General features: G+C 48.4%; 9 protein-coding genes across 9 annotated transcripts; 4 read left to right on the forward strand and 5 right to left on the reverse strand.

The window, feature by feature from the left end:
• Positions 1 to 18: 18 nt before the first annotated feature.
• On the reverse strand, positions 19 to 1100 carry EDB82DRAFT_328329 (kinase phosphorylation protein-domain-containing protein). The gene has a single exon (XM_025738582.2). The coding sequence runs from the start codon at positions 880 to 882 to the stop codon at positions 127 to 129; it is 756 nt and encodes a 251-aa protein (XP_025593329.1). The 5' UTR covers positions 883 to 1100; the 3' UTR covers positions 19 to 126.
• A 19-nt stretch (positions 1101 to 1119) lies between these two features.
• EDB82DRAFT_515587 (MED6 mediator subfamily complex component-domain-containing protein) lies at positions 1120 to 2369 on the forward strand. Its single transcript, XM_025738583.2, has 2 exons — positions 1120 to 1610; positions 1659 to 2369. The coding sequence occupies exons 1-2, from the start codon at positions 1179 to 1181 to the stop codon at positions 2175 to 2177; spliced, it is 951 nt and encodes a 316-aa protein (XP_025593330.2). The 5' UTR covers positions 1120 to 1178; the 3' UTR covers positions 2178 to 2369.
• Positions 2370 to 2978: 609 nt separating this feature from the next.
• On the reverse strand, positions 2979 to 6768 carry EDB82DRAFT_515589 (P-loop containing nucleoside triphosphate hydrolase protein). The gene is made up of 6 exons (XM_065608989.1): positions 6396 to 6768; positions 3854 to 6324; positions 3653 to 3823; positions 3356 to 3616; positions 3275 to 3325; positions 2979 to 3241 (listed from the first exon to the last, which is right to left on the reverse strand). The coding sequence occupies exons 1-6, from the start codon at positions 6715 to 6717 to the stop codon at positions 3059 to 3061; spliced, it is 3459 nt and encodes a 1152-aa protein (XP_065463436.1). The 5' UTR covers positions 6718 to 6768; the 3' UTR covers positions 2979 to 3058.
• Positions 6769 to 7785: 1017 nt separating this feature from the next.
• Positions 7786 to 8643, forward strand: EDB82DRAFT_515591 (uncharacterized protein). Its single transcript, XM_025738587.2, has 2 exons — positions 7786 to 8076; positions 8131 to 8643. The coding sequence occupies exons 1-2, from the start codon at positions 7924 to 7926 to the stop codon at positions 8419 to 8421; spliced, it is 444 nt and encodes a 147-aa protein (XP_025593333.1). The 5' UTR covers positions 7786 to 7923; the 3' UTR covers positions 8422 to 8643.
• On the reverse strand, positions 8644 to 11449 carry EDB82DRAFT_515594 (Metallo-dependent phosphatase-like protein). The gene is made up of 4 exons (XM_025738589.2): positions 10825 to 11449; positions 10042 to 10631; positions 9085 to 9989; positions 8644 to 9035 (listed from the first exon to the last, which is right to left on the reverse strand). The coding sequence occupies exons 1-4, from the start codon at positions 10997 to 10999 to the stop codon at positions 9005 to 9007; spliced, it is 1701 nt and encodes a 566-aa protein (XP_025593335.1). The 5' UTR covers positions 11000 to 11449; the 3' UTR covers positions 8644 to 9004.
• Positions 11450 to 11778: 329 nt separating this feature from the next.
• EDB82DRAFT_562117 (uncharacterized protein) lies at positions 11779 to 13130 on the reverse strand (the record flags this gene model as incomplete). The annotated part of the gene is made up of 4 exons (XM_025738590.2): positions 11779 to 12203; positions 12258 to 12390; positions 12453 to 12836; positions 12890 to 13130. 4 exons carry the CDS (start codon positions 13128 to 13130, stop codon positions 12089 to 12091), a joined length of 873 nt encoding a protein of 290 aa, XP_025593336.2. The 3' UTR covers positions 11779 to 12088.
• Positions 13131 to 13803: 673 nt separating this feature from the next.
• Positions 13804 to 16182, reverse strand: EDB82DRAFT_328372 (uncharacterized protein). The gene is made up of 10 exons (XM_025738591.2): positions 15991 to 16182; positions 15694 to 15927; positions 15598 to 15615; positions 15472 to 15538; positions 15350 to 15407; positions 15207 to 15294; positions 15057 to 15156; positions 14394 to 14997; positions 14262 to 14333; positions 13804 to 14197 (listed from the first exon to the last, which is right to left on the reverse strand). Exons 1-10 carry the CDS (start codon positions 16020 to 16022, stop codon positions 13977 to 13979), a joined length of 1494 nt encoding a protein of 497 aa, XP_025593337.2. The 5' UTR covers positions 16023 to 16182; the 3' UTR covers positions 13804 to 13976.
• Positions 16183 to 17145: 963 nt separating this feature from the next.
• EDB82DRAFT_328370 (uncharacterized protein) lies at positions 17146 to 18821 on the forward strand. The gene has a single exon (XM_025738592.2). The coding sequence runs from the start codon at positions 17358 to 17360 to the stop codon at positions 18522 to 18524; it is 1167 nt and encodes a 388-aa protein (XP_025593338.1). The 5' UTR covers positions 17146 to 17357; the 3' UTR covers positions 18525 to 18821.
• Positions 18822 to 19347: 526 nt separating this feature from the next.
• On the forward strand, positions 19348 to 21465 carry EDB82DRAFT_480680 (uncharacterized protein; the record flags this gene model as incomplete). Its single annotated transcript, XM_025738593.2, has 1 exon — positions 19348 to 21465. The coding sequence occupies one exon, from the start codon at positions 19348 to 19350 to the stop codon at positions 21463 to 21465; it is 2118 nt and encodes a 705-aa protein (XP_025593339.2).
• Positions 21466 to 22086: the final 621 nt, after the last annotated feature.

Here is a 22086-nt window from a genome sequence, read left to right on the forward strand (position 1 = left end):
GATAGGAAGCGAAAAGAATCCACGGTTGATTTCGGAATCAATATTGTAACGTGCGAATGGTAGAGCGCCTTTTGGGTTATTGTGGGTATCGTGTAGTCAATTGTGTCTGTTAACAGCCATGGCTCCTTAGTCTCGGCGACGAGGCCTAGGACTACCGCTATGTCTACGTCGGTCTCGCGATCTCGAGCGGTGACGCTCCCTGCTTCCATCTCTGTGTCGTCTGTCACCCCCTTCTCGGTCTTCTCTTCGGTGGCCATCGCGATGGCGTCTGTGACCGTGCTCCCTTTCTTGATCTCCATCCCTATTTCGGCGTCTCTCTCGGGTTCGGTCTTCCTCTCTGTCCTTCCCAACGTCTCTATCACGACTTCGACTCCTCCTATGCCTACGATGGCGGCGTTCGCGATCATGGCTTCGACTGCGGTATCGCCTTCTCTCCCGTCTTTCGGAACCATCTTGACGTTTCGAGCGCTCTCGCTTTTCGTTTCCAGCCTCTTCCTTAGGAGGTCCGCTCGCTGGTCCGACCTTTCGTTTGCTAGGATCGATTTCCATTGCATTTGCACCCGAAGAGTCTCGCACAGGCGGTGGCAAGCCTAAAGCTGCTGCGATGGCATCCTCTTCAGCTTCCTTGATCTTGCGCAGTTCTTCCTTTCGTGCCTTCTCACGGCGGTCCTCTTCTGTTTCGCCATTTTCGTCGGGTTCTCCGGACCCATCTTCAGCTTTGGCGTACCAGTTTAAGTCGCGGCCCTTTTGCCATCGTCCAACAGGTGCCTTTAGACTATGGCCAAGATAATTCTCGCGATGAGAAGAGTTTGCGACTTCGTCCCAGCTAAAGTTAACACCACCTCTCGAGCCGGATTTACGGATGCTTGAAAGCAAATCCATGGTGCGATTTGTATATATTTATCAACCGCCGAGTATGTTTGATTCTTGGTCAGTGATTTTGTGTGTTCGGTTGATAAAGTGGACGTGAAGATTGTTGTGAGGTTGAAGTTCGAGGTTGAAATGATGCGCCATGACTACACGGGATGAGCGCTAGAGCGGAACGCGACCGCTCCCTGCAGCACCCCTGGGGTATATAGAAGCGGAACCCCACGTCAATTCGCGGAAGCTTCAACCTCCAATCTTCAAACAAACATAACCAAACAAAAACACCACAAAGAAGATCGCAATCTTTGAAAATGTCGAACCCTAACGATCCCCCTCTGGACGAGATCCAATGGCGCTCTCCAATAGCGATCGCGCAAATGGGCGGCCTCCACAACAATACCATCCTCTTCTACTTTGCCGAATCGCCATTCTTCGAGCGCACTTCGAATAACGCCGTGGTCTACAACCAAGCTATGAACGTACCCTCGATGTATCCCGTCATCCAAACACGCGAAGCCTTTGAAACACATCTTAACACCATGTCTGGCCTCGAGTTTAGAGTCGTAGAGGAGCCTGCAGAGACTGGCCCTGGAGCTGGCACAGGCGTATGGGTGATTCGCAAACAGACAAGACGGAAGTCAGCATACGAAGACGATGAAATTACTGTGCACGCGTCTTACTTTGTAGTAGGAGAGAATATCTACATGGCACCAACCTTGAGCGGCATTCTAGCAGCACGAATTGTATGTGGTCTCGCGCATCTACTGGATTATTCTGACTTATTATTATAGATGACAATATCTTCATGCATCACGAACGCTGTCACAGCTGCTGAATCAGTTCGAAAATGGGGTCCTTCCAGGGGCAACTACTACGAGCTTCCAGCAGCCAAGACAACAACAAAGGCAAAAATCCAGGACTCTGCTGCCGCGACCCCAATGCCTGCACCAGACGAGCCTAGCAAAGCCCCAGCAGCTCCTACACCAGTTACACAGAAGGATGACGAGAAGGAGTTGGAAAAACTGGCTGAAGAGTCTTTCATGATACACATGAAATACGGCGGCGAATACATCGACGAGAATCCCATCACAGGTCGTCCAGGAGAGTTCCATCTCACCACCACGGGCCGAAAGCCACCACAACTTGTGAAAAAGGACAGCCCTGTCAGGAGCATCACAGCGCCGACGATCAACACCAAAATTGAAGATAAGAAAGAAAGCAAAGAGAAGACACCCAGATCAGCTGCTCCAAAACCTAAGCGTAAGAAGAGTAAAATGGCGAACTCGACCAGCACACCAGCTGCATCATGAGGTAGAGCTTGCTAAGGATGAAAGGGGCGTTCAAATGGGGAAAGGAAAATCGCTATTCTTGCTGTTCTCGTTTTATACACTAGTTTGATACCCAATAAAGTATGACTTTTATGAGCTCCACAAGCGCATAAAACCATGACCCTCGAAAGTTCGTATCTATGACCTGGTCGAACTCTGCGGTAGTTATGTTATACCTTGGATTGATGAGTCCGTAGATGCCTGGACTGTTTGCTAGTACACTGGATACAAGAGAACAGACAAACATACCGTCGCAGTTAACAGCATAGTCGATACGGCCGAATCGGTCAACGGCAAGGCTCATGTTCTTGAGTACCTGATCTGTATCAAGCTTGTCTGACTCGAAGAGGTACACTTCTGCATCTTTAGCTACAGACTTGATAGTATTCTCTTTCTCCTAACCCTCCTCCGTCTTTGTTGAATAGCGCAAGCTTGAGACATCCTTCTGCGGCAAAAGAAATAGCCACTTGGCGACCAATGCCTTGTATATATGTAGAGGATTGAGAATGAAGGCTGCGAACTGCAGGTTTATTATACCAGATAAAGCTCTAGTGACAAGAGCAGCGCCGGGAAACAGTGCGTTCGGTGCCGTAGACATGAGTATGATAGGAAAGCAGAGTTGAGTATTCACTTCGATTCGAAAATCAAGTCTACGGCTCAAACATTTGAGTTGGAATATACAGAGATGGATCATTTAGGTGGTATAAAAAGGATCCTTGTCTGATGACGACTACCATAAAAGACATTATAGTCGGCCTACGTTTAGAAGAAATGGTATAAACAAACCCAATTAGTTTTATCTATCATAGAAATCCGTTCCTTATGTTACCAAAGGCCTAATTTAAGGCTTTACATACAAACTTTTACTCCACCACCCACCCCCTGTCGGGCACCCTCCTCTGCTTGACCTTCTTTGCAGGCAAAGGCCAACCTTGGCCGCCTGTGCCCTCTGCTCTTAAATAAGGAACAACAACGCACTCTCTCAGGGTAGCGCCCTCTGTTTTGAGCACCTTAATTGGCTTGCTGTACGTGATAAGAGGCGTATTCTTAGCCATCATGGATAGTTGACCGCCTGTAACATCTGTAAGGGCATGCATTCTTGTTTTGGGTCGCTTCGTCGAGTCAACTAGCTGTGTAGCTCGTTGAAGCTGGGAGTAGACGATGTAATCAGGGCACTCTTGGATGCCGATATGAGCGAGAGGAGAGGTGGGGTGGATATACACTGAAGGGTCACTCTCAACGTCTTCGCTGACGTGGATAGGCATCAATGGGACATAAGGCACATCGATAGATCGACGTGGCTTGCGGTAATGCTCAGGAGGGTTCGGTGTGAGATCTGCTCGAATAGCGACCTGATCCACGAATCCTTGTGCAACCATCTGTTTGAGCGCTGACACTTGCTTAAGTGTAGGGGCATCCAGCTGATCTTGGTATCTCAGATTGGCAAAGGCAGGCACGTTGGCCCTCAGTAGCTCTGTAATTTGTCGACGCAATTGTTGAGCTTCCTTGAGCACCTTAAATCGAACAAAATGGTCCTCGCACCACTTCTCCGTAGGGTCGTGGGCAAACTCCGCTACAACTTGCAGAATCTTCATAGCATCCGATTTATCGTCCAAGTAGCAAAAGTTCTTGTGGACTTCGTTGAACAGTTTTCGAACATTGGCTTGGTGACTTTCTGCTTGAACATCAGATGTTGTTCGAATGGCATTGTCATCCTTCTCTACAAGCTGAGGAATGGCTTGGTTCTCGGGGAGGAGGATTTCTGCCACTGATAGACCGGCAACCAGAGCGATTGTGTATTGGATGCAGTCGTGAAGATGTCCAACCAACAATATGCGAGCGAATCTGGGTGACAGAGGGAACACAGACATTGCTTGACCAACCGGTGTGACCTTGCCATTGGAATCGACAGCAGTCAAATATGTTAAAAGCTTCTCGGCCTTGGCGAGAGCACGTCGGTCAGGCGGTGTAGGAAAAGGGAAGTTGACAACGTTCTGCAGGTTCATGGCCTTCAGCTGTAACACGATGCCTTCAAGGGGCATTCGTAGCAACTCAGGATCTGTGAATTCAGGAAAGTCTCGCTCGTAGACCGCAGAAGAATAGAGCCTGTAACAGTGGCCGGGGCCGGTACGACCAGCACGCCCAGATCGTTGGCTTGCGCTGGCTTTGCTGATCCATCCAATACCATAGCTTTGAACACCGCTCAGGCGATCGTACTGCCGCTCCTTGGAACGTCCACAGTCGAAGACGTAGCGAATACCGGGAATGGTCAAACTAGTTTCCGCAACGTTGGTAGCCAAGATGATGTTTCGTGTGCCTTCAGGCGCTGGCTCAAAGACTCTCATCTGCTCTCGCGTGGGTAACAGGGAGTAGAGGGGCAGAACTCGCATCTTGAGAGGCGCGGCTTCTTGGTCTTCCTCAATCTTGAATTCGTCCTCATCCTCATCCTCATTCTCGTCATCTGTGATTATCTCGTCAAAGTCGTCACCGTCGCCGTCGCCATTTCGATCATCCACATCTCCAAACTCTATGTCCTCAACTTCAAGAGGAGCGTCATTAGCGTTGATCTGTACTTTGGGGCCATCTGCGGACTTGAGGCCGCCGAATGCCGTCTTGAGCTGCTTGCTGAGCTGTAGGATCTCGTTGCGACCAGTCAAAAACACCAGAATATCACCAGGTGGCAGCTTCTTATGGCCTCTGCTGATCTTTCTGAACGCTTCATCAACGTAGTCATGCTGCGTTCTTTTAGAGAAATGGTTAACAACGTTATGTTGTCGGCCCTCAACTTCGAGAACAGGAGGTGGCGTGGCAAAGAGTGTGGGGTTCATAGTCATATCCTCTACTCGTAGCGTGGCCGACATGATGATGAGCTTCAGCGGCTTCACTGTGGAATCCTCCGCCGCCAACTCGGCTCGAAGCTTGATAACTCTGCTGAGCATACCAATAAGGATATCCGTGTTGGCGCTTCTTTCGTGAGCTTCGTCAATAACAATGGCGGAGTACTTCTTGACGGTAATGTCCTGTGCAACCTCACGCATCAAGACACCATCAGTCATGAACTTGATTGAGGTTTCAGGCTTGACCGTGCCCTCAAAACGGATCTGATAAGCCACCGCTCCAGATTTGTCACCAAGCTCCTCAGCAACTCGCTTTGACATACTGACGGCGGCGACTCGACGAGGCTGTGTGATACCAATGAGACCAGGCGTGGGACCATCAGGAGAGCCATATCCGGACTCGTACAGAAATTGAGGAATTTGTGTAGTCTTTCCGGAACCTGTAGATCCACATATAACCACAACATCATGGTTGTGAATGGCTTCCATTATCCTTTGCTCCTCTGAAACCACGGGAAGCTTGAGGCGAGCTTCTTGTATCTCTGGTGTTCTAGTGACTGAAACACTGTACACCTTTCGGTCGGTGTTTTGTGATGGCTGCAGCTCCAAAGGCAAGGGATCTTGTTCGGGTGCTCGAGGCACGAAATTGTCTGGTTTGGGGATCTCTAAATTGGTTGTTGTTCCTTCGATTGATTGATATCCAAGAGCTTGGTTGCGCGCCTGGTGCGCCCAGGCCTTGAAAGCGGACGATCTTTGCGCTTTGTTCTCGGAACCATCCTCCATATCTTCGTCAGAGTCGTCGTCCGATTCTTCGTCTGATCCCTCGCTCGATTCATCTTCGTCGTCTTCTTCGCCTTCCTCATTTTGGCTACGTTTTTCATTTTGTGTTTTCTTCGGGGCCTCTTCGTCACTGAATCCGTTCCACTCGTCACTGTCGCCGTCTTCGTCGTCGCTGCCGCTGTCGCTTGCATCTTCGTCTGACTCGTTAGACTCAGATTGTGGTGCTTCAACTGTGGCGATTGAGAATTTCGACTTCACTCCGCCACGCTTCTGTCGTTTCTGGATTACAGGCTTTCCTTCGTCGTCAACTTCGAGCGGTCGCTTGAGACCTGAGCCGATTGACGGGGAACTCGCTGGTTTTGAATCGGAGATCTCTTGGAGCGCGGGTGCGGATGCTTTGGCTTTCGACGGTTTCGACTCCTCTTCAGATGCGTCACTCTCATCGCTCGAGTGGCTTTCGTCAACATCCCTCTCCTTTCTCTTTTCAAACAGAATTTTCTCTCTCTCTCTTCCTTGCCTCCCTCTAGACCGGCCTTCTCCTCTCTCATGGCCCTTCGTAAAGCCTCCTTCTTGGTCTCGCGACCATGTCCCATGGACCGACTGCTCGAGAACAAGCTGGTATCGACCTGTTGCTCTGCGAGTTTAGCCAGGAGCTCGCGGTTCTCATCCTTGCGCAGCTTGCCCTCGATATACTTTTCTAGACGCTTGGCTTTCTTTCCACTCATCTTTGCGCCCTCTTGGCGAAGTTCTGCCTTTAATTGGGCCTTCTTCGCCTCGCGATCAGCCTTCGCTGTCGGAAGCAGCTCGTCCTGGTTGGTGTCTTGGACTTCATGCTGGGCATTTTCTTTTGCTCGCTCACGAGCGAGCACTTTGTGCTTTCTCTGACGAGGGACGTACTTGGACATTGCGGATTTCTTTGATACTCGTCCAAAGTCGCGAGTAAGGGAGCTTGCAGGTGGTAGTGATAAATTTTGGGATTGACTTATTCTGCCGTGATTCACCGTCAAAATCTGGATCTACTCCAAGCTTAGCGCGGGGTGGTGGAACTAGTCAGATGGGTTACGGACACACCCTTGAACGACAGAAATAATTGCCACTTTCCGTTGTCACCTAAAATTTTGGATACAAGATAAATTAAGTCCAATTTTGGTCCAAGGCAGGATTGGTATCAGCAACATGGATCGAGACGTATCTAGGCAACTGAACTGGCAGCTTGGTATCGATGTTTCTTAGGTCGGTTGTGCTGAAGGAAGAAGTGGCAGCTTGCTGTTGCGTAGGTCTTGCAGTGCTTTTTGTATTGTGTGAGAATAAGGTTGCTTCTTTAAGCCTTACCTTCTATGACTCAAAGCTGCAAAGAAGTCAGTATTGGATTCTGAAAATCGCGAAAGCCTATCAAGGTAGAACTGACTTCGTTGCGGCTCTTGCGACCAACTTTTCTGTAAGCATATGGCCTCATACAGGTGGGTCGAGAAATACATATGGAATGAATGGAGAACACAATATATATCGTTCCTCACTTTTCGTCTCCATCAATCTAGACAAATGTGAAATTGCGGTTAGACAGTATTTTCTTGCCACAGCGGAAACCCCATTTAGATCATGTCCAGTGTACCATCAGAGATGATATTGTGCATTTTCATAGACATCGACATTTGTAACACATGGTAGCTTTATCTTGATACTTGTGTCATTCTTCAATGCTCTTTTGGTAGTAGTTCATACTATTTGGACCGAACTTTTAAGCTGTTTATTTTTGTACCCTGGCGCTTAAAACAACGTCTCCATTCCCCAGTAGGGGGCGCAGAGTAAAACATTTGCTATGGTACTTGTCTTATGTTTACTAAGTCAACCTAAGAAACTTGAGTGCAGCAGCCTAAAGACGAAATAATAGGCATATGTAGTTTCCGTGTTCAAACGTGGTTGTTAGAGCGGGTTTGGTAGGTTCACAAAAAAAGCAAACAAGTACCCTCCCAAATTGAACTATCAATTTCATTCTCCATACTGTCGGCGATCCATTTTTTTATACTGCCTTTATTGGATATGCCACTACGTAACACCAGAAGCTCTTGGTTCTCACGCAACACCTTGACCATTATTAAGCTCCTTTCACCATGGATTCAATTGATGTTAGAGAAGACACTTTCCCATCTCGATCCAGAGAGGTCTCGGGACAGGTCAACGGAGTCGCCACCGAAATCACATCCACCAGCTTCACAGACAAGATCCTAATTACCATCTCTCAAGAGGGCCGCCTTTCGCAATGGGTACATAAACGTGTCGGTACTAGACGGTCATCCTGCTAACCGATTTCTGAATAGATACAAGTCCCTCTAACAGGATCATCCTCTGGTGTAGTTGAGATGAATCTGCCAAGCTCGAACAAGGGTCTTCTCCCTTCCACACACCTCACACCAACAACGTTGTTTGGAGGCGGGGGTGAAGAGCGCGAGACCTTGGGACAGCTTTATGCGGCACAAATTGCAAGCCAAATATGCCTGAGATCCCCGGAAGATCGACGCATTCTTGTTCTGGGCCTTGGCCTTGCTAAAACTGATCTTGAGCGTGAAGCGTTCTTTGATCTCTTGGAACTTGTTCAGCAGGCTCTGTGAGCTCTCAACGAAATCATAAGCACCGTTGCTTCCAAACTATCAAGCAATCAACTCACTAGAGCGTGATCTAAATTCGACTTACTTCAGCTGATGACAGCGACTTGTTGCGCATGCACATCGACATACCAGAGATCTGAGGGGCGAAACATCATTCAGATGCGGGAGTCATATTCAGTCGGGGGCAGATGTATATCAGATCCAACCTTACGGAGACAATGGAAAATTCGCACTGAAAAACGTTCATTTATTCATTAAAGATGCACTGCCAACTACAAATCCTATCGCGTATCTGCTTCCAGGCAGCGTCTTGAACTTTGTCTGCATATCTACTTAGCACCCAGAGCAACATCGCCGTCAACCATCCTTCTTCTGTAACCTGTTCGACTTGTGAGCGCAGGATCAGTGACGACAACCTGACCTTTTATAGCCAGTGCAACGATCAGATTGTCAGCAGTCACAATGAAAAAGGTAGCGTGGCAGTAAAGTACAGCCACTCGTATACGGAGAATGACAATTAAGCGTTCATCCAAGTCCTCGCCTAGCGCTTTTAACAATAACTTAGATGCTACTGTACAACCATATCTCATGAAGTTGGTGCCCGGTTCTTGCGATCCCTGTTATGAAGTTAGTGTCTGATTAATATTCGTTAGATTGCCAACTTACGTGCTGAGCCTCCTAGAGAGTTGCTGCAACTTCGTATCATTATTGGCGTCCTCGGCAGCCTTCTGGAGGGCAGTGTTTCGTTCCTCCTCCTGGTGCTTAACCACTTCGTCGTGGGTGGGTGGCAGCCTCTCGTTCTGCAAGTCAACCTTTCGCGCATCTTCGAATCCGTTGATGGCGTTCTTGAGACCCTCAGCACCGAGCATAAGGGTTCCAGCGGGCAATCGTCCACCAGAAACAGTCTTGAGTTCCGTGACCTTCTCGGACTCCTCGCGAAGCACTTGGAATACACGAGACAAGCGACCGATGGCGAGGATCTTGTTCTTGATAGCTCGTCGTCGAACCTCAATTGACTCGGGGTCGTTGGAAAGGGCAGGGGAGGCGGGTCCGGGGGAGGTTGAAGAAGGTGTCTCCTCCTTGAGCTCATCCTCGGAGCATGTGCTAAGAATGGCAATAAGCATGTCGGTAATCTTTTCTCCGACGAAAGGAAGAGACCAGGTGAAGACATCCATAAAGTTGGGGAGCCAGTAAGGGTGAGGAGTGCAGTTGAACTGTCGAATGTTCATCACATTGTTCTCGTACTTAAGAACGGCGGCCTTGTTGTTGTAGACGTCGAGATAGTTGGGAGCGGAGAAAATGGTCATAACACTGGGGAACCCTGTGGTTCGCGTCTTGCGATACATGCGGTAACCAGCATCTTGGGCCTCGTGTGCACGAATGATCGAGAGAAGGTTGTTCTTTTCCAAAAAGGCACAAGCGGCAGGGTACGAGAAGAAGTAAGAGCATCCTCGAACGTGGTTGTGCAGGAAATAGTCGCTGGTCTTCTCTTGGCCAAAGTCTTCAAGAGGATCAGCCCAGAGGATATCGCACATAAGGCCCTGGGTAGGAGGCTCGCGGAAACGGTCAATCTATGAAAAGTCAGCTAGGATCACAGCAAGGCAGGTTTAAACGGCGACGCACGCTCTTAAGGTCGTCCAGAGTGTGCAACTCGGGGCTTAGTCCACCGTGGATGCAGAGAAATTGCTTGTTCATAACAGCTGCAAGAGGGAGGGCACAGAAAGAGTCCATACAGGCCTCGTAGATGGTCTCGGAGTATTTGTGCTTGCATTCGAGCTTGAAGGTGAAGTAGTCGGTCAAGTGGCGACATTCGTGGTTTCCTCGCAGCAGCCAAAGTGTCTTGGGGTAGTGAATCTTGAGACACCAGAGGTAGAGAACACACTCTATGCTGAAATAACCTCGGTCGACGTAGTCACCAAGGAAGAGATATCGTGTCTCGGCGGGGTCACCACCAACTTCAAAAAGCTTCATGAGATCGTAGTATTGTCCGTGGACGTCACCACAGACAGTGATGGGAGCGTCCATCTCGAGAAGGTTGGGCTCGGCGCGCAGAAGCTCGGTGCCCTTCTTGAGAATCCAAAGAGCCTGCTCCTCGGTAAGACGACCTTCGCGGTAGAAATGCTGCTTGAGGAACTGAAGGTTGGGCTTGGAATGGGTCTCATCCTCAAAGAATTGCTCGTCGGTAGGCTTGTACATGGCAGGAGCTTGGACATCTGTGAAAACGCAAGAGATCCGGGTCAGTCAAGATATTCGATATCCGAATTTACAAAATGGTGGTGGCCATATCGATCCAGAGACAAGCCGGGGAATAACTGAAAGTAACTGCGGGCAAATCTGCGACCAAAGCGCTGTCGATGATGATGGCGGGGTTGAGACGACGACAGCTGGAGGGGGGATCTGACGAACCTTTGCACACACGCTCCATGGTGCTGACTTGGGTGTTGTCCTCCATGGTGTGAATAGTAAAATCGATCTCGGGGACCGGCTTCTTCTCCTGGATTGCGCGAATGGCATTGTCGACCTGGACGTTGCGTCGCTCCTCAGCAGAGGGCGCAGTGTTGGCCTCGCCGTCAGAATCCATGGTGGGTGACTAGGGGGTAACGAGAAGGAAGAGCGGGCGGCGGTGAAGTATGTTGAAGCTCGTTGTGATAAAGTATGGGATGCGACTATATAAATAGATGGACGGGACAGTTCTAAGTAGAAGCTGTGGTTGAGTTGGAAGGAAGATGGTTCCCTCTCCAAGATAGGGCTGATCAGAAAGAGCGGGAAGGCAAAGACAGGTTGGGAGGTAAGAACTCTCAGCAGCCACTACCAGTTGGGAGATGACCGGGTGAGCAATTCTAGTGGAGGGCCAGACCAGACTCAGGTATCTTGGGAGGGAGCTCAAGTACCGGGGCAATATTTGACAGGTGGAGATATACCAGTAAATGCGGGCAGGGTACTTTTCCAGCGTCTAGGTCTGAGGATTCTAATCTGACAGCTTCTCACATTTATTCCGATGGCAGTTTTGGCTTTTGTCCAATAAAAAAATTGTAATTGAGGTGTTGGCATTTAATAGAGTCTCTAGTCGCGTGGTCATTCATCAACTCATTCATTTACCTTAGTACCGTAGTATCCCCTACAATGCAATTTTATTGCGCTACTGCGCAAAGTCTACCGCGGGCAGTCTAGTTCGGGAAACCCTCCATAAAGGACCACATCCCCTTAACTTGTACTGAAAAAGATCCGCCTGAAAATAGAATGGGCCTGATATTCATCAAGAGACATGGATCAACTTTAAAGTGGTGAAGCGGTGAAACCGGCGATATGGCTCTTATCGTATTTCATCCATTTGCGCATTACCAATACTTGAATGGTTTTGTCCCCTCATGACCAGGCACCTCAGGTCCAATAGGATCAGATCAACTTAGTATCAGGAATCTGAGTTCTGGCGATCTGACGAGGATCTTTCTTTTTGCATTCCTTACCCCACATATGAGTTGCTGCCACTTACTTCACTCTATTGCTCATTTGCTACTGAAGCAAAGCTCAGTCATAGGAGATCCGTCTTGGGTTTCTGTTGTCAGGCTCATTGGTTCTCCCTTTCTTTCATTGGAAAGTCTCTAGTATCTATTTCCTGAACTCCCATCCCAAATACATGACATGATCAGCTTGAGCTTCCTCAAATTGCTCAAGGCAAGCAGTAGCCTCCATCGACAATCAGGTCATGACCAGTCGTGAAAGATGAGGCGTCGCTAGCCAGGTACAAGTAAGCGCCCTTGAGCTCTCCGGTTTCGCCCTGACGTCTATGCATGATGTTAGCCAAGAGCCAGTGAGTTCCGGAATCAACCTGTACTTACCCGGCGGCTGTCTTGTCCTTGAATACGTTCTTGACGTCCTCGCTGATAAAGTCTGTGATCTCGGTCTTGATGTATCCTGGAGACACGGTGTTGACACGGGCAAAGCCTGTCCACTCCACAGCGATGGATTTGCCTGTAACATTTGCAGTCAGCCACCAAGTGTGTGACCAGCTCTACGGGCGATTGGTGACTTACAAAAGTGAATGACAGCAGCCTTTGAAGCGTTGTACACTGCCTGCAGTTGCGGGATGTTGACGATGCTTCCGCTCATTGACGCTGTAGCAATGAAGCTGCCCGCCACAAAGTTTGTTAATTTCTTCCCATCCAATGTCGTGCCCTCTTTCTTTTGTCTTCGAAAATGCGCTCCTGCACTCTTGGCGCACCACATGACGCCGTCAACGTTGACTTCCATAACACGACGAGCTCTCTCGGTAGGGCCGTCGATGAAAGCGCCATCTTCCCAGGCGATGCCACTGTTGGCTACAAAGATGTCCAGCCGGCCGTTGAACTCAGCGACGATATCGTTGATAGCCTGCTCAACTGCCTCAGGCGAGATGACATTGACTTGGTATGCCCGACCTAGTTTTATATAAGCCACCCCACGAAGGAAAACCAGGATTGAATGCACTGACACTTGACACCATATTCCTTCTCAATCTTCTCAGCTTCGGCCAACGCCTGTTTGTTACTGTTGTACCAGATAGCCACGTTGGCTCCAGCCTCAGCGAGCGCATGAGCAATAGCCAGGCCGATGCCTGCACCAGCGCCAGAAACAATAGCTGTGCGTCCCTTCAAAGAGAAGAGCGACATGACTCGGGAAGTATCAGGGATACCCAAGTTGCCATGATGGAATGCTCCTGTTTTCGAATCCATGATGACCACGAAACAAGCTGAACTGGGAGAAGATGAGTTGTTCGATGAGTCGCAGTAGGAACGGTTTTTGTCAACAAGGTTATGCTGCGTGGCATGCACAGGGCATCTTGACGCTTTATATAGTGTACCGTAGGTAAGCTTTTAACCAAACATCAGGCACCTCGGCTATCATGCCAATAGATGTCTACCATCCTCATTTTGCGACATTTACTGTATCAACGAACCAAACATAGCAAAACAGCAACATCTCTGTTGGCCCTGGCCCTGGCCCTTCCAGTGGAACCCAAATTGACGACATATCTTGATATTCACAAGGCACAAGCTCGTCTCCACTGTCTGGCGCACCTATCAAGATGCCTCATAGCAAGATTAGCTGTGGTAAGACATGGAATCTGCGATACTTTACGTGGTAGTCTAGTTTACATTGTGCTCTTGACTTTCTGGAGAAATGCCTCTAGCAAGGTTCAGGGTGCTTGGCACAGCAGTACAGTCATACAGTGATCAGACCCGGCTAATTCTCCATGTCTCAGAGCCAAGTTTATCAGCGCTGAAATCCCCCGAAGTTGGACACCTCATAAATCAATCGCGGGGTAAAGATATTAATGCCCCACCATTTATCAATGGTTCATATCAGTGCTCAATCCTCTATCTACTAATTTAGGCTGGGGATTGGCGGTTAAAGATATAAAATACTGCGTACCTAGTGTAGGCGATGTTATTTCAATACCTCCCAGGATTGTTCTTTAAGTATGGAGACATTTAATCAACATTTCTTGTTTGTATTTGAGAGTTAGGGCTGCCCTCTGTTACTACAATATGATAGCTCTCAAGTCGCCAAAACAGCCTTTAAGAATCGGAACCAGGTTCAGGTTTGGATTCGGAATCAGGAAGTCGAGAACCCTTCTTGCCCATGCTTGTCGTTTGAGCCGTGTCGCGACGGGGGTAACGATTGTCTCGTCGAAGCACACTTGAGCCATGACCTGCACACCGGTTAAGGTTCTGCCCAATAACTTGATCATGTTCGAAGTTTGTCTCCCGATAACGAGAGGCAAAGTCATCACGGGGTACTGTACGCAGTTAGAAGACAGTCGCTCCAACGTGAGCTCACCTATCTAGCTGATAAGAACTTACTATATGCACCGCAGATACGGCGATTACCCTTGAAAGCACTTCGTCCATGCATCACTCGCCAGTTGTTAAAAACTGGACAATCGATCGTTAGTATATGTTACTGTCGAGGGTATTATCTTCTATTTCACTTACTGACAATGGTGCCAGGCGTTAACTTGAACCAATATTGAACGCTTTCTCGACTTATGATCTCATTCCACTTGCGAGCTGCCTCATACCAGCGCCTTGCATCAAAGTGATGCACAACACCGCGATCATCGTTGTTCCAACGAATGCGGTGGATTTTGTTAGATTCGCTGTCGATTTCAATAACGGGATAGGTACGATCGGGCGCGATAGATATTCCTTTGTTTCCGCTGGCATGCCAAGGGATTTTAGCTTCTCGCAGGACATCATACGATTCCCGAGCTTCCTGCTTCAACAATCTAGCAGCGTTGAAACCATCGACGAGAAGAGACTCGCCACCCAATGGCTCGTCTGGGTTGTGGTCAGGTGGCGCTTCATGCGCAAGACAGTGAAAGGCTTGCAGGCCAGCAGGCTCGCTGAAGTAGGTTGTGTCGGTGTGTGCTGGGAGAGCAATGTTCGTGTAAGCAGTGTCGGCTAGAGCAAGGTCTGGGATAAAATCATAGAATCCTCCGTAGTGAGTGTTGCGGATTGGTCCGATCTTCTCCAAGAAGGCCTTTGTTGCCTCGGCGGTCGGCTCAGCGTTTTCGACAAGACAAAAACCATGAACCCACTGAATTTGTAAGATTTCGAGTTCAAGTCATATGTGATACCGGGTTTGACATGTCTTACAATGTTTTTTGTCAAATCGGCCATGATCTGCTCGGCTCCTAGGCGGTAGTCGACCGTTGGAGGGTTCTTTGCGATGGTTTTACCCCATAGTTCGTGTGGCCTGTCCTGTCAGCGATCAAAGTCAGGAACCAAGCAGTGTTGGAAACATACTGATCTATACGGAGCTCCTTTGTGAATCTGCCAGCGAACCAGCATTTAAGCCATTTCCAGGGATGAATGCTTCTGTGGTTATCGTTCCCTGTCAATAATCAGTAAGATAAAAGAGCCATCACCTTTATCAGGATCATGCATACACTGGACTTCGAGATGTGTTTCATAATTAAAAAACTCTTGAGGTCGGACATCACCCAACTGTCTATCAGTTAGTTACTCCATAAATAGATAGTCATCTGCCAATGGACAAGTTTCCACCAACCGCGAAAGTGTCAAAGTTCCTTTGCCTTGTGTCCTGGTTGACACATGAACTGCATTGGCAGTTATCCCTAGGAATGTATAAGCGCATCACATCAGACGACTAAGCGCGGGTGCTTGCTGAACTTACCGCAACCACAAGTTATCACTACACCACCACGTAAGGCCAAATGTCAGCGACCGAGATCAATCCAATAAGCGCGATCGGACGCAGTATGAGACTTACAAAACACGATACTCGGTGGTTTGGTCCTTTTTAGTACGTCCTATCCGGATTTTGGTTTCTTCCCCGACTGAGTATGCCTCAACTAGGACTGGGCTTGCTCGTTCAGTTTCTCTCTGGCTTGAACTCCATCTTGTGGGTGTTGTTGTTAGTGGTGTGGCCGAGTTGAAACCAACAACAGTATTTCTTTGTATGCGTCTGGCGGCTAAAGTAGCTTGTCGATTCGACAGCCCAGAACTATTGATTGAAAAAATATGAGACTTGAATAAGACAAGAAAACTTTTTGGGGAGAACACTTACAATGAGCTGCGAGCTAGTCGACTAAGCAGCATTATGGTGATGGTGATACTTGAAAACAAATAATTGAGGAGTTCAACAGCGGAATAGCAAAGAGGCAGCTAATGGACTTCTCAAAGTTGATGATCGTACCACGGGTTGGATTATACGTCTCGGTAAATGGTCGGCAACCCCGCGATATTGACTTGAGGCTATCTATGGAATCGACAAAAAAAAGGGCGTCATACGAAAGGCGGTTTTGGAAGTGACAAGGCACGTGCACCGATTCGTTAGTCAGGGGTATACCGGGTAGCCTGAAAAATAAACAAAAGTCGAAATGATACAATTGACAGCTTCATCATTTTTAATCCATCAATTAACTAATTGCCTTTACGATGAGCCTGCTATTCATGATCAAAACTGAACAAAGAGATTGAGCTGCCACCTCCACTTGTCACTGGGATACTATGTCCAAGGCTAGAATAGATGGTGGGGCAGATACATTAAGCATGGATCACCGGATGCTACTGACCTTGGTACCTTAATCAGCTCCAGCTCTTTTTGTCATGATGCTAATTTTGTACTTCCTTTCAATTACTCACACTACTAACCCAAGTGATTGATAAATATTGTAGCAATGTATTTGGCCATTGTCAACCAAACTCTGAGGAATCGACTCGTCACCATTTCAAGGGCCAAACTGAATGTTTGTCATGTCAAGAGCCCTACACCGGTTCCCTTTGCCCTTTGACCTTCACCCTTAACCTCAACTCCCAATCTACAAGCCCAATATCAAGACCCAAGGCATCTCTGAACAAACATTCTTGGCTGTTTCGTTTCAACTCGATCAAGCCTTGGCCCTGACCTTGAACCAACTCGCGGCCAAGTGGCTGTATTGCCTTCCAATAGCGCGTCTCTCGCCGAATCCCTCCCCCACTTGTATAAGCGCTGACCTGTTTAACCTGCATTCTGCGTGTCTTTGATCCTACATTTTTTCACCTCGCTACCAGAGCTTTGGGTTCAGGGGCTCTTAGTGACGCTATTTGTCGCGCCCGCGGTTAGGATGACTTCGTGATTGGCGTCGCCAGGCGATCCCTTCCCCCCTGCTCTCGAGGCTGACTTGGTTGTTGCTTACAACAGAACAGAACCAACACTTACTTGAGAGAAAATGTCTGTGATCCTTGTAGGGCAACAACTAACAATGGGAAACATCTTGCAGGCATTGCATTGGTATACTTCTTTCATCTCCCTTTCGTTCCTTTATCATTAAGAACTGCTGCACGGCGTCTGCATTTGAAGCGCCTCGCTTTCACTGCTGCCAGTTATCCTCTCCTCTTTCTCTCCATTGCAAACCGCCAGCATTTGTTCTCAGTCTTCCATGTAGACTTGTCATGGCTTTCCCTGTACTGCCTCACGAGGGACATCTCCTCAAGATCCTCCTTGTGTTGGCTTCTTTCCTGCTTGCTCCAGCAAGCCCTGCTGCTGTCGAGTCTCATATCAGAGTCTTCTCCATCGAGGAGCCAGACAGCCCTCAAGAAGCCCCATCATCATATATGGACTTCCCATCACAATATCAAAAGCGAGATGGATCATGTCCAGTATCAGGAGATCATTGGTGCGGCAACGACCTTCCTGGAGACTTCTGCTGTTCCTCAAAATCCGTCTGCAAGGTGCTTGCTGCAAACACAACCACCCTGTGTTGCCCAAAGAATTCAAAGGGAGAATGCGAGGTCATAATGCCTATCACCTGCCAAATCGAGAGACAGAACCCATTGACGAATCCGCAAGCTGAGGTCAAGTCACTGGCACTTAATCAAGAACTAAAACGATGTGGGAGCAAAAGTGGGAAGAAGAGATGCTGTCCCTTTGGATATAGCTGCAGAGATGACAAGGAGTGTGTACTAGACGAAGACCAAGATGAAAGCTATGCCTTCCTTTTACCCGTTCCCGAGTATTCGTCGACATCATCTCCTACTACAACGTCCACAGCTACATCCTCTGTAACTTCAGATGTTCTTGCAATCGAAACATCAGAGGCTCCCGGCAGAATCGTCCAACCACCATCTACTAGTGCCACGGCCCCAGAAAAGGAACCATCTGTCCCACAAGACGAAGGTGGAGATGAAGATGAGGAGAATAAGAAGAGTGGTGGCATCAGTCCAACAGGGGTAGTGACTGCTGGCACTGTTGCTGGTGTCTGCTGCCTTGCAGGAATAGGCATATTTGTTTGGATGAAGTGGTTCCGAAAGAAGAGAACTGACGACACCCCAAACATGTCACTTACTCGAGAGTCGTGGGGATACTTTTCCAACAAGAGTTCGCCGGCCACTCGACATCTTCACATCGCTCGTGGCCCTGATGACAAGTTCATTGTCACGCCAACCACGGCTGGTTTCACGCCGGCCCATCCACCACTTGCCTCGATCGTGGAAGAAAAGGATAGTCCTGTGGAGCTTCCTGCAACTCCGGTGTCGCTCTGCATGTGGTCTGGTTTTGAGAATGCTGCAGTGGAGGAGCCAAAGTTGGCATATGTTGTCCCTGCAAAACAACGAACGTGAAAGCTTTCTGACAAGTTTTCAACTTTATGATTGTTATGAAACGAACCATGAGTAACGCTTTTTTCTTCCTTGTACATATATATTTTACTTCAACAATAGTCATTGTTTGTTCAAGATGATGAGGCAGCTACCTACCACAGTTGGTAGAAGAATATTAGTCTCTGACGTTGCTGAGAGCAATTATTAAACTTCAATATGGCACCTGCTTTGTTTGACTCGCTTCCATTGGTTACTTTGAATTGTTGAAGTACTGGTTTTGACTCCAATAACTTTGTAATTGGAAATCTAGAGAATAGTTGGTTTGAATCATTCGGGTGATTATTGGCCAGACTCGTGATACAGGCACAGACAGGCCAGACACAATACAGTGTTAGACCTGAAACGGGTACAATCAGCACTGTTTGATAGGCAATCAATTAAACGCAAGTTTTGGTTGAAATTCAACAAATAATTCCAACACAGCGTGTACACTAACTACCTATCCTTTTACTACCATTTATTGCCACTGGCTTTGTCAGTTCTCTCGGCAATTCTTTACAGACAGATAGACTTTTACTGTGATTGCCCACAGACCATCATTATCTTTACTCATTCACTGCCTTACCTTCCTCTGCCTGTCGCATTTTCACTCCAATCTGTCCTGTCCAACTTGGGCCATGGCTAACCCTTTGATCGGCGCCAAACTTCTGTTTTAACTTTGTTAACTACTACATACATACTTGCTGATCACGGGTCCCACGTTTTTCCAAGTCGCACGCGCGAGACTAAGACTCTTCGAGCTTGCGACTTTTTTGACTTCAGATTCGATTTGTCCATTTCAGCAATGACGTCTCAACATTCTGATTTCGACGCCTTCTACGACGACCAGGTTGCAGCCCAACGACGGCTCTTTTCGCAACAAAATCCCTGGGATCGCATCACCCAACCGAGTGTCCTGATATCCTGCCTCATCCTCGTCGTTACCCTTTCGTACAACTTATATGCTTCCACAGCCACCCTTCAAGAGTCAATACGCTTATTGGGGACAAGTCTCTGGGACGGCCTCGTATTTGTTGTCCCAGAGAGACTCTTGGATGCGATAGACATACCCGATACCTCCACGACTTCAACCTTGCCAATGTTGCGCGCCGAACGAAACCGGCATGATGTTAAGAGTGATAAGATGCGAAGGATCCTGGGGCTGGACCGCTCTGGTGGTGTCATGTCCTCAGTCCTCCAGGTCAGGAGCCGCGCCCTTTCTCTAACAGGCAGTGTTCTGGGATTGAAGGGCGAGTGTTCCAGTCCACCAGGCCTTGGTAACATGGACAACTCATGCTACCAGAACAGCATCCTCCAAGGGCTTTCATCTCTCAAACCTCTCCCCGAATACCTCTCGGCCTACCTTGAAGCGTCCGACGATAGTGGCGATCAAGATGTCGCACAGACATTACGAACATTAATCGCCGATCTCAACGACGGAACGAATTACGGAAGAACACTATGGACTCCTGGCGTGCTCAAGTCAATGAGCACCTGGACACAGCAGGATGCTCAAGAATACTATTCTAAAATACTAGACGATGTCGATAAAAGCGTTGCCAAAGCTGTCAAAAGCGCGCAGCCCCAGCACCCCGGCCTTGCGGTTAAGATGGATAAGGACGATACAACTGCGAGCGAGCACAGCGACGACAGTGGTTATCAAAGTATAATTAATTCACCCGAAACTAATTTACCTCGTAACCCCCTGGAAGGTATGCTCGCGCAAAGAGTCGCATGCGTCCAGTGTGGTCATTCTGATGGACTATCCATGATCCCTTTCACATGTCTGACGCTAAGTCTGGGCTTGAACAAGAACCAGCACGACCTGTTTGAACGGTTGGATGCGTACAGCAAGGTGGAGGCGATTGAGAATGTCGAGTGCACCAAATGCACTCTCGTCAGGACTCAGCAACAACTATCGGCAATGTCAAGGAAGATGCAGGAAAGCGGGTCGCCTAACGAGAAAGTTGTAGAGCATCTGAGCCAGCGACTGGAAGCAGTCGAGCTCGCCTTGGAAGAAGATGACTTTGACGACAAGACGTTGACTGAAAAGTGTAAGATCTCGGCTCAGAACAAAGTCAGTTCCACAAAGACCAAGCAGATTGTCATCTCACGGCCACCAAAGAGTTTGGCGATTCACATGCAACGGTCGGTGTTTGACCCTTCTACCTTCGATATGATGAAGAACTCAGCGCCAGTCGACTTCCCCATGACGCTAGATCTCGCGCCTTGGTGCTTGGGTAGTACCGGTTCTAATCCGTTGGACGAAAAGTCGAAGCTGGAAGAAGAATGGGTTACTGACCCTCGAAAATCCATGGTAGCCGGTGATCAGGGCTCAAGCAAGCTTGCAGGACCTATTTACGAACTTCGTGCGGTAGTAACCCATTATGGGCGACACGAGAATGGCCACTATATATGTTATCGCAAGTATCCACGACATAGCCCTCCTACCAAGGCAGCCGAGGATGACGAGCCTGACAGCAAGACCAGCACTCAATCAGAGCCTAGTACGGACGAGAAAGAAAGGGACGACCCCGAAATGGATTGGTGGCGCTTGAGCGACCACAATGTCTCCCAAGTCAGCGAGGATGTGGTCTTGAGCCTTTCCCCTGGCGTGTTCATGCTCTTCTACGATTGCGTAGACCCTAGCATGGTCATGAACGATGAAGACGACGGCAGCATGCAAGATGCACATGAAGCCACGGATGTGGATGCCACAAACGGGCTGGTTGGTGCCACAGGAACTGCGGCCCCGATCGACCAGGGGCTCCAAAGCCAAAAGGCTAATGTGCCGCCACAAGAGCCATCTGAATATGAAGAAGGTGCCACGTCATACAGCGCAAATGGTCAAACTGATGAAACGATAACGCGCGGCTCAGATTTGGCTGCTAACACACCTTCAATGGTTCGCGTCGAGCCATGAAGCATCACCAGAAAAGGAGGATGGGGTAGTGCTGGCTTAGGCTGCCATGAACAGCATAACAACGGGAGCGACCGCATAAAGATATTAGGAACATCACAGGGATTGTGTTCAAAAGCATAGCGACGGCGTTGAAAACAGTCATACGTTTTAAAATATGATTTTACTTAAGAATTGGACTTGGAGACGAGCGAATAACTGGCTTAATAGGAAGAACTGCTTTGAGAATACAGTACCTAGTCACGATTAATACCATCACAGAACGTTTAGACGAACGCATTGCTAAGCGATAGAACCCGAAGATTATACCCGGCCATGGAATCACTCTGTACTGGGATTGTTAACCGAAATTGTCATTTATCGCTTGCGTTGAGCGGTAGCATCCAATGGATGTTTCAGTGTTAGGGAAGCTATCCCAGAGCTATTAATATTTCACGCTCCCGGCAATGAACGGCCGAGAACACAGAGTCGAGAAGCGCCCATCCCCACTACAGCGGGACTTGAGTGCCGAGGTGACTAGTTAGGACAAATCACTAATCAAAGCAGAGAGAATAAATTGAAGTGTTGGTTGTTGTTGATCGACCTCCTGAGCAAACGGAATAAACTTTAGCCTGCGGTTATGTC

Source organism: Fusarium venenatum, assembly GCF_020744135.1.
Source record: "Fusarium venenatum strain MPI-CAGE-CH-0201 chromosome Unknown EDB82scaffold_4, whole genome shotgun sequence".
NCBI lineage: Eukaryota > Fungi > Ascomycota > Sordariomycetes > Hypocreales > Nectriaceae > Fusarium > Fusarium venenatum.